Source organism: Melospiza georgiana, chromosome 33 (genome assembly GCF_028018845.1).
Source record: "Melospiza georgiana isolate bMelGeo1 chromosome 33, bMelGeo1.pri, whole genome shotgun sequence".
NCBI classification, from domain to species: Eukaryota; Metazoa; Chordata; class Aves; order Passeriformes; family Passerellidae; genus Melospiza; species Melospiza georgiana.
Window position 1 is genome coordinate 117396 of NC_080462.1, and position 13010 is coordinate 130405.

Genomic DNA, 13010 nt, shown 5'->3' on the forward strand with positions numbered 1-13010 from the left:
GAGCTGGCACAGGGGTTGGCAGCACCAGGCTGGAGCCAGGGGCTGCCCAATGAGGCTGGGGCTCTAGTCCCTCATGGCCTGAGAGGAGATGCAGTGAGTGACTGGTGCTGCCAGGAGCAGAGCACAGAGCTGAGCACGTCCCCGTGGGTCAGGTTTCACGCTCCTGTGCTCTCTGGCATTTTCCTCTCACAGAGATGATGCCTTCCTGCCTCTTACCTTGGTCCCAGGCAGCCAGAGTCACCCCAACCCTGGCTGCATGCTGCTCTCTCAGCCTGCAGAGCACAGTGTAGGATGAAATGACACCAGATGGAACCAGCCCGCTCCTGTGGGAGTATTTATTGGTTTGCAGGGGCTGCCTGAGCCCAGTACCCATCTCTCTGGCCCTGGGACTGGCCATTCCCCATGCTATTTGGAGGTGGGGGTGCCCTGGCCGAGCTGCAGCAGGGAGTTGGTGGTGTAGTTCTGGAAGAGGGGCTGCAGGAACATGCCAATGGTGCCAAAGACACAGACGAAGACGAAGATCCATAGGAAGAGGCGGTCGATGACCATGGCCACGTACTTCCAGTCCTCGCTCACCTGCAGGGGGCCAGGAAAAATGCTGGGTCAGCCTGGGGTATTGCCTGACACTGCCCCGACTGGGATTTGCATATCTCAGAGCCTGGAACCTGCTCCCTCAGCACTGCAGCTCCTGGGGCTGCCTGCCAGCCTGCCGTGGGCCTCATGGGGCTCACTCCCCCTGCTGTCACCCGCACCAATGAGCCCAGGAAAGATCTCCCCAGTGAGCAGAGCTGGGAGGGGGAACTCTGCAGAATCTGCAGTCTGACTGCTGTGCAGGGCCAGGCCTGCTGGGATCCTCTGTGTTTCCAGAGCAGCTGCTTCAGCCTGGGACTGCAGTGGTGGGTCAGGGATCAGTGAGCACGGGGCTAGGCAGGGACCCCCTTGGTGTTTGTGCAGTCACTCCCTGTGGCGCAGCCATGAACCAGAACACACTCTGCACCTCCAGCTCTGCCCACCCCCAGATCCCCACCACCCACCTCAACTTACGCTCTGATGGGTCAGGGATCAGTGCTGGACCCCACTGAGCACGGGGCTAGGCAGGGACCCCCTTGGTGCTTGTGCAATCACTCCCCGTGGCACATCCACGAGCCAGAACACACTCTGCACTCCCAGCTCTGCCCACTCCCAGATTCCCACTGCCCAACTGCACTTACGCTCTGATGGGTCAGGGATCAGTGCTGGACCCCACTGAGCACGGGGCTAGGCAGGGACCCCCTTGGTGCCTGTGCAATCACTCCCCGTGGCACAGCCATGAACCAGAACACCCAGCTCTGCCCACTCCCAGATTCCCACTGTCCAACTCCACTTACGCTCTGATGGGTCAGGGATCAGTGCTGGCCCTCACTGGGCTAGGCAGGGACCCCCTTGGTGCTTGTGCAGTAACTCCCTGTGGCACATCCACGAGCCAGAACACACTCTGCACCCCCAGCTCTGCCCACTGCCAGATCCCCACCCCTCCACTTACGCTCTGATCGTCATCCTCGCTGCGCATGTGGTCGGCGATGAAGCGCACGCCGTCCACCGCCTCCTCCAGCCCGCAGCCGCAGCCCGCCCCGGGGCCCGCCGCCTGCCCCTGCCGCTCCCGGTACCCGTTGAGGCCCTCGGCAGCCTTGGCGGCGCCGGGGTTGGCGTAGCAGGTGCAGGTGTGAGCCCCGGCCTGCACGAAGAGCGTGGCGGCGGCGGCGGCGGCGCGTTCCTGCGTGTGCCGGCGCTGGCGCAGGCGCTGGCGGGCGCAGCTCTGCCGCGGCTGCTTCATGAAGAGCAGAGCCGGGAGCTTGTGCAGGAAGAGGGTGCGGACCCAGGGCGGCATGGTGTGCGTGGTGGGCGAGCGGTGGTGCACGTTGAGGACGCAGACGCTGGTGACGATGGAGAAGGTCACCAGCACCATGGTGAACATGAGGTACTTGCCCACCAGTGGTACGTCCAGTGAGGTGGGTGGCACGATCTTGGAGATGAGCAGGAGGAATACGGTGAGGGCGAGCAGGACAGAGATGCAGAGCGTCATCTTCTCGCCGCAGTCGGACGGGAGGTAAAACACGAGGATGGCCAGGGAGGTGATGAGGATGCAGGGGATGATGAGGTTGATGGTGTAGAAGAGCGGCTTGCGCCGGATGATGAAGTCGTACGTGATGTCCACGTAGGTGGAGTCGTCGGGGTTCTCGTTGCGCCGCCCCGGCAGCGCCACGATGTCCCACTCGCCGCTGGGGGTGAAGTCATCCAGGCTGGCCACCTCGCTCTTCAGCACCAGGTCGATCTCGGTGCGGTCGTAGGTCCAGGAGCGGAACTTCATGGTGCAGTTCTGCTGGTCAAAGGGGAAGTGCTTCACCTCGATCTTGCAGGCGCTCTTGTAGATGGCGGGGGGCAGCCAGAAGATGCTGCCGTCGTAGGAGATCACCGCATTGGAGTAAAAGGAGACCTCGTACATCCCATCGGCACTGAGGTGAAGAGAGCTGCTGTCAGTCCTGCTGTTGTCAGCCCCAGCAGTACAACGTGGCCCCCCTGCCCTGGGTGGGCCTCGGGAACACATAGCACCCCCCAAAAATGACCTACTTGTTGTAGAGCACCACATCAGGCAGCCAGATGTGCTTGGAGGGCAAGCGGACCTTCTTCATGTTGTCAAAGTCCTCAGGCTTCCACGTGAGGCGATAGTCCTCCCACTCCTGAGGACAGGTGGGATCAGCCCAGCCCAGCCACAGGATGGGCAAGGGGGTGGCTCAGGACAGGGGGGACACAGGGGTCCCACAGAGGCTTTATGGGGGGCTATAACAGGGCAGGGCCGGCATTAGGGTCCCACACAGGATGTCTGGGATAGGGATGGGTCTCAAGGCAGAGGCAGGGTGGACATGGGGGTCTCAGGGTCACGTCAGAGTCCAGGATGCCCACCTGGGTCAGCCAGACGTTTGTGGTCATGATCTGCTCCCGCTCGTGCTGCAGAGAGAGAGAAGGGCTGGTCACCCAGGGTGCTGGGAGGGTTTGGGCCCCCCTGGCTTGCCCAGGAGGTTGGGGAGCAGAGCCCTGGCCAACTCACCACGCTGATGAGCTGCGCCAGCGACACCATCAGCTGCACGGTCACCAGCTCCGAGCCATTGGTCGCCGGCCGGATCAGCTTGTTATAGCGAGCAGGGTCCAGCAGGTACTCAACCAGCCGCTCCTCCGTGTCCGTGCCCAGGCTCCCTGGGGCATGGCCGAGCCTGAGCCCCGTGGTGCCGGGCAGGGCCCCCACGAGGCTCCGGGGACCCCCGGGTTAGAGCCTGTACCCGGTGTGGGGCTCTGACCCTGGCAGCCTGGGAGTGGGAATGGTGGCGTGCACGGTGATGGGGTGTGGGTACAACAGCCGGGCACGGAGCAGAAATGGTGGGGGGCACGGTGATGGGGTGCACGGTGATGGGGTGTGGGTGCCACAGCCGGGCACGGAGCAGGAATGGTGGCGTGCACGGGGATGGGGTGTGGGTACAACAGCCGGGCACGGAGCAGGAATGGTGGGGGGCACGGTGATGGGGTGCACGGTGATGGGGTGTGGGTGCCACAGCCGGGCACGGAGCAGGAATGGTGGGGGGCACGGTGATGGGGTGCGCGGTGATGGGGTGTGGGTGCCACAGCCGGGCACGGAGCAGGGAGGGCCGGGGGGCTCCGGGAGCGGCTGCACGGCGCTGGGGGTCCCTCTCCGCCCTCCCCTGCCTGTCCCCGCCGTTCCGTGCCCGTTCGTGACACCCCATCCCCTGTTCGGGTCGGTGCCTGCCCGCCCCCGGTACCGCCTCGGGCAGCCGCAGCCCGCGGCGGCCGCACAGCCCCGGGGCGCTCGGGGAGCGGCAGCGGCACCGCGGAACGGCCGGTACCGGCTCCGCTCCGGACCTGTGCTGTGCAACAGGCGCAGCCCCCGGGCCCGGCCCGGTCCGCTCCGGTGCCCTCCCCGCCCGTGCCGGTGCCATCCCGCCCAGCCCCGGCACTTACGTCTGAGGGCAGCGAGAAGGCAGAGGACGCGGAGCAGCGCCATGGGGGCGGCCCGGTGCCGCCACCGGCACCCGCCGCTGTCCGCGGTTCTGGCCGGGCGCTGTCCGAGGTGCTGGAGCCGGCGGCGGCGGCCCGGGCGGGGCGGCCCCGGGCGGGAGGCGGTGCCGGGCGCTGCGCCGGGGCCGTCCCGCGCTCCGGCTCCGTCGCCGTCACCGCCGCCGTCAGCGGCCCCGGGGCCGCCCCCGCCTCCGCCCCGCCGCGGCCCGGGCACACGGCGGAGGGCTCTGAGCTCCCCCGGCCCGCCGCTGCACCGGGGTCCCTGCGCGGGGCCAGCGGGGCGCCGGAGCCCCGGGCTGGGATCCGAGCGGGAGGGTTAGCGGGTGCAGGCCGGGAGCGGAGCCCCCGCCGTAGGCCCGTAGGGGGTGTCAGAGCCGGCACTGCCGGGCCTCGGTGAGCCCCGTCCCCGCCGGGCTCCGGCCGTGCCCGGTGCCCCCCCCCCCCCCCGTGACCCCCGGTGACCCCTCCGGGCAGGGGCGGGGCTCCCCGCCGGCCCCGCCCCGCTCCCCCGGGGCTTACCCGCCGTCACTTCCCGTATGTCGCGAGACGCTTCCGGCGGGGCCGCCCCGCCCGTTCCGCCGACGGCACTTCCGGGAGCGGGGCCGTCCCGCCGCCATCTTGGGCGGGCTCCGGGGCTGCGGCGGCGGCGGCGGCGGAGCGGGTCCCTCCATGGGAAGATGCAGCGGGCGGGGCCGGAGGAGGCGGCGAGGACGCAGGCGGCGGCGGGGGGACCCGGGCGGAGCGGGGCCGAGGTGGCGGCGGCCCCCGCCGGGCGGCTCCTGAGGCGGGAGCTGCGGCTGCTCGAGTCCATCTTCCACCGCGGCCACGAGCGGTTCCGCATCGGCAGCGCCTGCCCGGACGAGATCAGCTGCGAGTTCGTCCCGGGGGCCGGGGCCCGCGCCGGCGCCTCTGCCTCCCGGGGGCCGCCGCCGGGACCCGTCCGCATTCACTGCAACATCACGGTGAGGCCCGGGGGGCGGCGGGCCCGGGCTCTGCGGGGGCACCGCCAGGCGGCCCCGCCACCGAGGGCTGCTCCTTGGCGGGGACGGGGCTGTCGCCGTTGCGGCCCGGGGTGAGCCGGGCCTGTGCCCCAACGTCCCTGGCGGTGGCGGCGGGGGGCGGCTGCCGCCGTTCCCGATCTCCGTGCGGCCTCCGGGAGCTCCTCGGGGCCGCCGAGAACAACCGGGGGCAGTCCCGCCGTCCCGGTGTACGAGAGCTGGCCGTGCCCCGTGGTGTCTGGAACCCCCAGTGCTGTCCCGCTGCTCGTCGTCAGGCGTGGAGCCCCTCAGACCGTCCCCGTTATTCCCCGGTTTTCTTTTGGGTTTCCCGGGGCGGCCCTGATCTCCCTGGAGAAGAGGAACCTGCGGCGGCTCCTCCTCCCTGCTGTGGCTCATCCGCACCGGTGTTTGAGGAATCCCGGTGCCCTCTTTGACCACAATTTAGAGCTGGTTTGTGTCTCCAGACGAGGAGGGCTAGCAGAGCTTGGATGGCCCTTGGTGTAGAGTCTGAATGGGACTAACAACCAGAATTTTCTGGAGGGGCACGTTGGGAGTGTTGCCAGAGGCTTTGTCCAGGATTAAAGGTGCCTGCTCGGCCTCTGTTCTGCGTGGGTGCTGCCAGGTTCTTCTGTAACTGCTGGTGCAAAGCTGTGAGGGCAGTAACCCATGGGACACCCTCGGTGCCCTGCCTCTACTGCCTTCCACCCCTAATGGCCCCACAGCCAGAGGAGTGGCCAAAATGGCACAGTCCTCCCTCCCTGTTCCACCCTGGGCCAGGGGACACAGCCCAGAGCCAGCCCAGCACGGTCCCAGTAGGGCTTTGTGCTGCCCTCAGCCCCAGGGTTATGCTGGAGGGTGGATCAGTCACCTGTGGCCTGATGTCTGTGCTACAGGGGGATCTTCAGCCCTCACCCCGTGTGGGTCACTGCTGTGTGCACCACAATGGTCTCCATGCCACCAACAGCCCCTTCTCCCCTTTTCCAGGAGTCTTATCCAGCTGTTCCCCCCATATGGTCTGTGGAGTCAGACGATCCCAACCTGGCAGCTATCCTGGAGAGGCTGGTGGAAGTCAGGAAAGGAAACACCTTGGTGAGATGTGCTCTGCTGCCCTGGGCAGGGGAGGGCTGGAACTTTTGGGGGGTAACTCCCTCCTTACGTGTCCCCAGCTGCCTCAAGTGGGGACAGTAGTAGTCTCATAAAAGTTCCAGACATTTGGGGTGAACTTCTCTGATACCATTTGGTGCCAGGGTGGGATTTTGCACCCTGATTCCTGCTGCTTGGAGCAGGAGGGAGCAGCCCTGGGGCCTTTGCTGCTGGCTGGGCACAGAGCTCCCCACACTTCACTGACCCTCTGTTCTCTGGACAGCTTTTGCAGCACCTGAAACGAATAATCTCTGACCTGTGCAAACTCTACAACCTCCCCCAACATCCAGATGTTGAAATGCTGGACCAGCCTCTGCCGGCAGAACAGGTACGTGGCTCAGGAAAGGGCTCCCAGAGCTCAGAAAATGAGTTACACGTTCCCTGCTGTTTGCTCTGGTGGCTTCTGAGGTTCCCAGGGGAGGAACACAGAGGGTGAGAGCTTGGATTCCTGTCCTGGGTGATGCCAGCCTGCTCTGCTGGGCCTTGGTGCTGTTTTCTGTAAAGGCTCTCAGCTGCTCTTTGCTTTTAATTTGGTCCTGCTTGTTCATCCCTGTTTGACCTCATCTGGGAAGGCAGCAGAGCATTTTCCCAAGATGCTGACCACAGAATCTCCATCCCTTTCCTCTCCACAGAGTACCCAGGAAGAGGTGTCCTCTGAAGAGGAAGATGAAGAGATGCCAGAGGTAAGTGCCACCTTAGTGTGTGAGCAGCTGAGCACAGGGAGGAAGGTGCTGAAAGGTGTGGGGGTACAGGGGTCTTGCTTGGCAGAAGCTTGTGGCCCCCAGACAGGCAAGTTTGGACCAAAGGCTGGTTAATTCTGGGCATTTTGATGCTGAGGATGCTGAGGCACAGCTGGGCTCCACATATTCACAAACCCCAGGAGAGCACTGTAGCCACATTTCACAGAGAAAAGCAAGGCACAATTCTTCCCAAGAATGTTTCTGGGTTTCACATTCTCTGAACCTCAGAGAAAGGAAAAACAATTCTTATCTTATTTACTGCTCCTGTGTTGTTCAAAAGTGGAATGTGTGGTGGAAGGTTGTGTACCTGAAGGGAGTTGATAACTGGATTCTGCTGTGAGTGTTTGGATTCACTGACCAGTTGAATCCAGGTGTGTGTGTGTGGGCTGACAGTCATGAGATTCTGAGCATTTGAGTGCTGGGCAGATTCAGTTCAGATGTAATGTAATATAATACAGAATAATATAGTATAATGAAACCATTAATTAGCTTTTTTTATAAGATGGAGTGCTCCTCATCCTTCCTCTCCTTCACTGGGGGCAAAGATATCCATTATAGAGCACAGAGGCTCTATAGAATAATATAGTATAGATGATACAGTATAATAAAGTAATTAATTAGCTTTTTGATAAGATGGAGTCCTCCTCATCATTCCTCTCCTTCATTGGGGGCAAAGATAATCCACTCTAGAGCACAGAGCTGAGCATGGCCATGCAGCCATGGCCTCCAGAGGCATGTGGATGAGCTGTGAGCAGAGCTGCTTTGGGGCAGTACGTGCTGTTCTCTAAAGCCTGAAATTCCTGCAGGAGAATTGGAGAGATGCATTTCTGGGTTGCTGTTGCTGGCAGGGAAATCTCTGTTGCACGGAACTCCCACAGAGAGGATGAGGTCAGGTGGTTGAGTGTGCAAGTGAGCTAATTGCCAGCAGTGGTGGAGGCAGCCACACTTCACTGCAAGCTCAGGGCACCTTGCTGCACAACCCACAGGCTCTGGGCTGTTTGGTTTGCAGTTTAGAGATCTGTGGAAGTGGGTGGAATAATCTTGAATCTCCATGGTGACGTTTGGCAATGCCTCAGACACGAGAACAGCACGGGCACTGAGTCAGCAGTGCTGTGGAGCCTGGGGGCAGGTCACTGAGCAGCAGCACCCCAGCACTTGGGGGGGCTTTGCCAAAGTGAATTGCCTGCTGAATTAAGGCTGGGCTTTGCCACTGTCCATGGGGAAAAGGGGGAGGGTTCAACTGCCACCAGCATAACCTTGTGAATCTGCAAATCTGCAGCTTTATGGGAGGGAAATCAGAGTCTGCGAGGCCTCCGCTCTCCTGGGCTGGAAAAATGAATCCTGAGGAGCTGAGCATTCCTCCTTGTGCTTTGGCTAATGCCAGGCATTGTGGAGGGAGAATGCTCGTGTAGAGCAAAGGTTTTGTGCTGAGCAGTGGGATTTGTTCAGCTGTGTGGAGGAGTGAAGCAGCAGAACTGTGCCCTGGCACACAGATTTCTTATGCAGGTTAATCTACTCGAGGGATTTTCTAGGAGGATCTGTTTTCCTGTGAGAGTCTAAAAATGTCCCAGCCCTTCCAAAAACGCTGCTCAGTAGCCACGAGCAGCCCAGAGAGGCCAGAGTAAACACTTGTTCAGAGGATTTAGTGCCAGAGCTGGAGCTGTACATGCCCACAGCCATTTCCAGGCAGCTGAGTGCATGGGGAGAGATTTCTGTAGTGAGCCCAGATGGCTACAACTGGGTTTTTCCATCAGGGGCTTGCACTGCCACGTGTTATTTTGGTAAACAGTGGGGGCCAAAGGCTCTTCTGGGGTCAGGTGCTGCCCTTGGGGTGTGCTGAGCTGATCTACAGAGAGACCTGCTGTGAAATCCCCACTCTTGTTAAGGGAATAACATCCCGTGCAGCTGGATCTGGATGCAGGGGTCTGCTCTTCTCGTGGTGCTGGTGCCCTGTGTCCCTGCTGGGGTTTGGCTAGCCCAGGGGTCTGGCAGCTCTGTGCCAGGGGCTGTGCTTTGTTCCAGCCACCCAGCAGTGTGGCACAAGCTGCTGAAGCCACAGATGTGCCAAGATCCAGGGTCGTGGTTACATGGGGCTTGCTGAGGACTGAGAGATTTGTGGGTTGTTATAAACAGGGGAGAATCCAGCAAACAAAGAGCTCACATGAGCCCAGTTGAGTGCCCAGAACTTGTGTTTTCCACTCTGTGCCTCAGACCAGGAGCTGGGACTTCCTGGGGGGAAGGAGTTGCACTAGGAATCCTTCCTCAGCACTCAGAGCAGGGAGGAGCAGAGGCACACCTCTTTGAGCTTTCCTTTCCCTTCCCAGGACACTGAGGACTTGGACCACTATGAGATGAAAGAGGAAGAGCCGGCAGATGGGAGAAAGACAGAGGATGAAGGCATTGGCAAAGAAAACCTGGCCATTTTAGAGAAAATAAAAAAGAACCAGAGGCAAGATTACTTAAATGTACGTGTCGCCCAGTGGGCAGGTGGGCTGGGGAAGCAGAGGGACTCAAGGGCAAGAGTGATGGAGGCCCTTGCCAGCCCTCCAGCCCTGAATCAGAGGGTCCCCAGCCAAAGGTACAGCAGTACCAGTTCTCCAGGGCTGATGGGGCTGAAGCAGAGCAGTCTGTGCACTGCCTCTGCAGCTCAGGGAGGGTGCTCAGTGACCCCAGGGGCATTGGTGCCTCATGGGGCAGTCCTGCAGCAAGATCTGGGGCTGCCTTCTGCCCCAGCAGCTGTGCCTCTATGATCACCTGAGGCTGTGGAGGTGGATTGTGCTTTTGTGGCCCTGGGCTGAGATTCTAACTCAGCAGAGAGGCCACAGAGGTGTTTCTGCTGCAGCTGTGCTGCCTGAGGTGACATATTGGGCTGAGAGGTGCCAGGCAGGATAGAGGCTGGACTGAGTTGTGGCTGAGCTGTTGAGCTCCTAGAGCAGTAGCCATGGTTGGGTGCAGCATAACAATGCAACTCTCCCCTCCCTGTTCCCTGCAGGGTGCAGTGTCTGGGTCTGTGCAGGCCACTGACCGGCTAATGAAGGAGCTCAGGGATATTTACCGATCACCAAGTTTCAAGGGCGGTGAGTGCTGCAGGAGCTTGGGGGAGGAGGAGGAGGAGGAGGAGGATTCCTGCTCCTCCTGTGGGGTACCCAGTGGGCCTTGGGGCTGTGCTGCTCAGCTGAGGGGGAGGATCTCCAGCATTGCATGGTGTGACTCTGTCAAGAGTGATTAAAAACACCTTATACCCTCTCTCTTCCCTGCCACTGCTGGATGGAAGTGAGGAGCGTGCTGGGGTTGGAGAATCATCTGACTTTAAGGGAAATGCTCTTCCTGCTCCTTTCCTGAGCCCAGGGACTCAGAGAAAGAAACTGCTGCCCTCAGGACTGTCCTGGATAGGTGCTGCTTTTCATGGAGGGGCAGTACCCAAGCGAAGTTGTGCTGCAGAGCTCAGGGAGTTCTAAATGTGGGTGGTGGCTGAACCCCCTCTCAGTGTCCCCCACAGTGACCCCCTGTGTTCTCCTTGCAGGATACTATGCAGTTGAACTAGTGAATGACAGCCTGTACGATTGGAACGTCAAACTCCTCAAGTAGGTGGCCCAGCTTGGGATCATGCATTTTTGGTGATGGGACCAGAGGGGGACATGAGCATGGCAGGGCAGCACCAAGCAGACCTTGAGTCAGCCTCTCTCAGGCAGCTGGCTTGCTGTCTCCACGCCAAAAAGGAGATGATATCTCCAGCCAAGATGAGGTAATGGGAGGACTCTGCAAGTCTCTGCTGTTCCTAGAGTGCACAAAGAGGTGCAGCAGGCAAACCCTGAGTTTCACACCCTCCAGACACCAGTGCTACTTTTTCCTTGGGCCAGGCAGCCTTTATTTTTAAGCTGTCAGTGTGGAAAAGGGGTGTGATGGTCTTCTCTGCAAACCAGCAGCAGAATTTTGGCAGTTTGTGCTGTCAGTGTGGCTGTGCAGGTACAGCAGCTCGGGGTGGTGGCACCAAGCTCAGCTGGCCTGAGCTGCACAGCCCTGCCTGACCCTCTGGGCTTTTCCTCTCACAGGGTTGACGAGGACAGCGCTTTGCACAACGATCTTCAAATCCTCAAAGAGAAAGAAGGAACAGATTTCATCCTCCTCAACTTCTCTTTTAAAGTAAGGCTCCCCCTCCCTGAGAGACACCTGACCCAGCGAGGCATCAGAGAACTCAGTGGTTCTGCTTCTTTCTCTCTTTGCAGGATAACTTTCCTTTTGATCCACCATTTGTAAGGGTTGTATCCCCGGTGCTGTCAGGGGGGTGAGTAACTCTGTGTCTCTCTCTGCTCTGCAGTGCTGCTCTCTGCAGCAGGTTTCACTGGGTTTATCCAGAGCTGTGCAATGCTGTGATTTCCTTGACATGGATTTGCCATCACTGGAAGCAGACAGTGATGGTGTTTTTAGCATATTTTTTTCCATCAGAAATCTAGTCAGAGAAGATGTTTCACCTCTGGAGCAGTGGGTGGGTATAATCACATCTCTCTGTGTGGTAACTTTTTGTCTGATTCCTTCCCAGGTATGTTTTGGGTGGTGGTGCCATCTGCATGGAGCTGCTTACGAAACAGGTGGGTGCTGATCCCTGGGGGAGCTGTTGTGCCTACCACACTCCATATTCCTGACATCTCCTGCCCTTCCTCTGCCTGCCAGAGCTGGGGGAGGCCCTTTGCTTGCCCTGGGAGCGCAGGTGGGTGGGTCTGGTCTCACCTTGTGTTTCATCCCTCAGGGCTGGAGTAGTGCCTACTCCATCGAGTCTGTGATCATGCAGATCAGTGCAACGCTGGTGAAAGGGAAGGCACGAGTACAATTTGGAGCCAACAAGGTAGGGTCTGGGCAGTGTAGGACAAGGGGGGCACAGCCAGGTCTGGCTGCACAGGGGAGGTGTGTGGGATGGCTTCCCCAAGGTTCCTGATGGTCCCCTTGCCTTCCCTTGCAGAACCAGTACAGCCTGACAAGAGCACAGCAGTCCTACAAGTCCCTGGTTCAGATCCATGAGAAGAATGGTAAGGGCTGAGGGAGAGGGCCTGCATTTTCCCTTGCTTGTTTGGGCTCCCCAGACAGAGTTTTGTCCTGCCTCAGGTGCAGAGGTGGCAGCAGCAGTGGCACATTGTGGCTGCAGAGTGCTGCTGCCCTCTCTGGGCTCTGGTAGCTGTAACTAGAGGCAGCCTCTCACTGATTGCTTGGACTTGATGATCTGAGAGGTCTTTTCCAACCTAAATGATTCTGTGTGGTGTTGGGAAGTCAGCCAGAGGGAAAGGCTCCCAATATTCAGGAATGTGTGGCCCTTTAGAAGTGGGACCTGGCTGCCTTTGACAGCTTCTCCAGGTGCAGTTTCCTCCCTCACAGATCTCTCCTCATTTCAGGCTGGTATACACCACCCAAGGAGGATGGCTAGTGTGGATGCTGCAGGACCAATCTGAATATCTTCTGGATGCTCTACTTGGATCTTAGTGATGCCTCTTGGCTTTCTCCCAGGATGTAATAGCTCTGCCTGTTGCAGGACAATACTGGCTGTTCAAAACTCTAAATAACTGTTTAAGGAGTTGGACTGACCCACAACACTTGCTGGGCCCATGCTAGCAGGCATTCTTGTTAAAACAAACTCTTGAGCCTCTTGTATTGCTGGAAACTTCTGACTCTACTCCAGTCTAGAGCATCCTCCTTACCTATGCTATGGATTTAATTTATTTTCTTATTTCATGTACACTGCTTTTTTTTGTTACGGTGTATGATGGATGTGTATGGAAAATGTATCTTTGGAGAAAAATTACAGTTTGTTAATTTGAGAATGCTGGTCTAACTAATTTTTTTTCCAAGCTCCTGCTGGGTGGGTTGTGCCCTGCAAACCCTGCTGCAACCCTGGTCCCAGGGTGGGGCAGTTGTGGAGCTGTGGTGGGCCCAAGCCCTGCAGGAAGACTTGGGAGAAGAAAATCCCCTTTTGTTTTTTGGCATGGAGGGAGCAGCGTTTCTGCCCCATCTTCCCTGGGCAAACTCAGCTTTTCTCTATAAACTGCAGACTTTCAGCTCAAAGCACAGATGGGGA

At 59.5% G+C, this 13010-nt stretch overlaps 2 protein-coding genes across 2 annotated transcripts; one reads left to right on the forward strand and one right to left on the reverse strand.

Annotated features, from left to right (window-relative positions):
* Positions 1 to 316: 316 nt before the first annotated feature.
* CHRNB2 (cholinergic receptor nicotinic beta 2 subunit) lies at positions 317 to 4114 on the reverse strand. The gene is made up of 6 exons (XM_058043059.1): positions 4009 to 4114; positions 3086 to 3231; positions 2941 to 2985; positions 2608 to 2717; positions 1523 to 2492; positions 317 to 576 (listed from the first exon to the last, which is right to left on the reverse strand). The coding sequence occupies exons 1-6, from the start codon at positions 4049 to 4051 to the stop codon at positions 406 to 408; spliced, it is 1485 nt and encodes a 494-aa protein (XP_057899042.1). The 5' UTR covers positions 4052 to 4114; the 3' UTR covers positions 317 to 405.
* A 613-nt stretch (positions 4115 to 4727) lies between these two features.
* Positions 4728 to 12756, forward strand: UBE2Q1 (ubiquitin conjugating enzyme E2 Q1). Its single transcript, XM_058043064.1, has 13 exons — positions 4728 to 5027; positions 6048 to 6152; positions 6430 to 6534; positions 6839 to 6889; positions 9271 to 9411; positions 9939 to 10023; positions 10470 to 10530; positions 10999 to 11089; positions 11173 to 11231; positions 11487 to 11535; positions 11694 to 11789; positions 11904 to 11970; positions 12331 to 12756. Exons 1-13 carry the CDS (start codon positions 4743 to 4745, stop codon positions 12360 to 12362), a joined length of 1227 nt encoding a protein of 408 aa, XP_057899047.1. The 5' UTR covers positions 4728 to 4742; the 3' UTR covers positions 12363 to 12756.
* The last annotated feature ends 254 nt before the right edge of the window (positions 12757 to 13010 follow it).

What these genes read in the sequence shown, in the direction of transcription:
- CHRNB2 (XM_058043059.1), bottom strand. Translation starts at nt 4,051, where the DNA reads ATGGCGCTGCTCCGCGTCCTCTGCCTTCTCGCTGCCCTCAGAC. An exon ending in CCTTCTCGCTGCCCTCAGAC is followed by an intron (nt 3,232 to 4,008) that starts GTAAGTGCCGGG and finishes GCCATGCCCCAG; the next exon opens with GGAGCCTGGGCACGGACACG. An exon ending in CAAACGTCTGGCTGACCCAG is followed by an intron (nt 2,718 to 2,940) that starts GTGGGCATCCTG and finishes ACCTGTCCTCAG; the next exon opens with GAGTGGGAGGACTATCGCCT.
- UBE2Q1 (XM_058043064.1), top strand. Translation starts at nt 4,743, where the DNA reads ATGCAGCGGGCGGGGCCGGAGGAGGCGGCGAGGACGCAGGCGGCGGCG. An exon ending in AGCCTCTGCCGGCAGAACAG is followed by an intron (nt 6,535 to 6,838) that starts GTACGTGGCTCA and finishes TCCTCTCCACAG; the next exon opens with AGTACCCAGGAAGAGGTGTC. An exon ending in TGGAGCTGCTTACGAAACAG is followed by an intron (nt 11,536 to 11,693) that starts GTGGGTGCTGAT and finishes TTCATCCCTCAG; the next exon opens with GGCTGGAGTAGTGCCTACTC.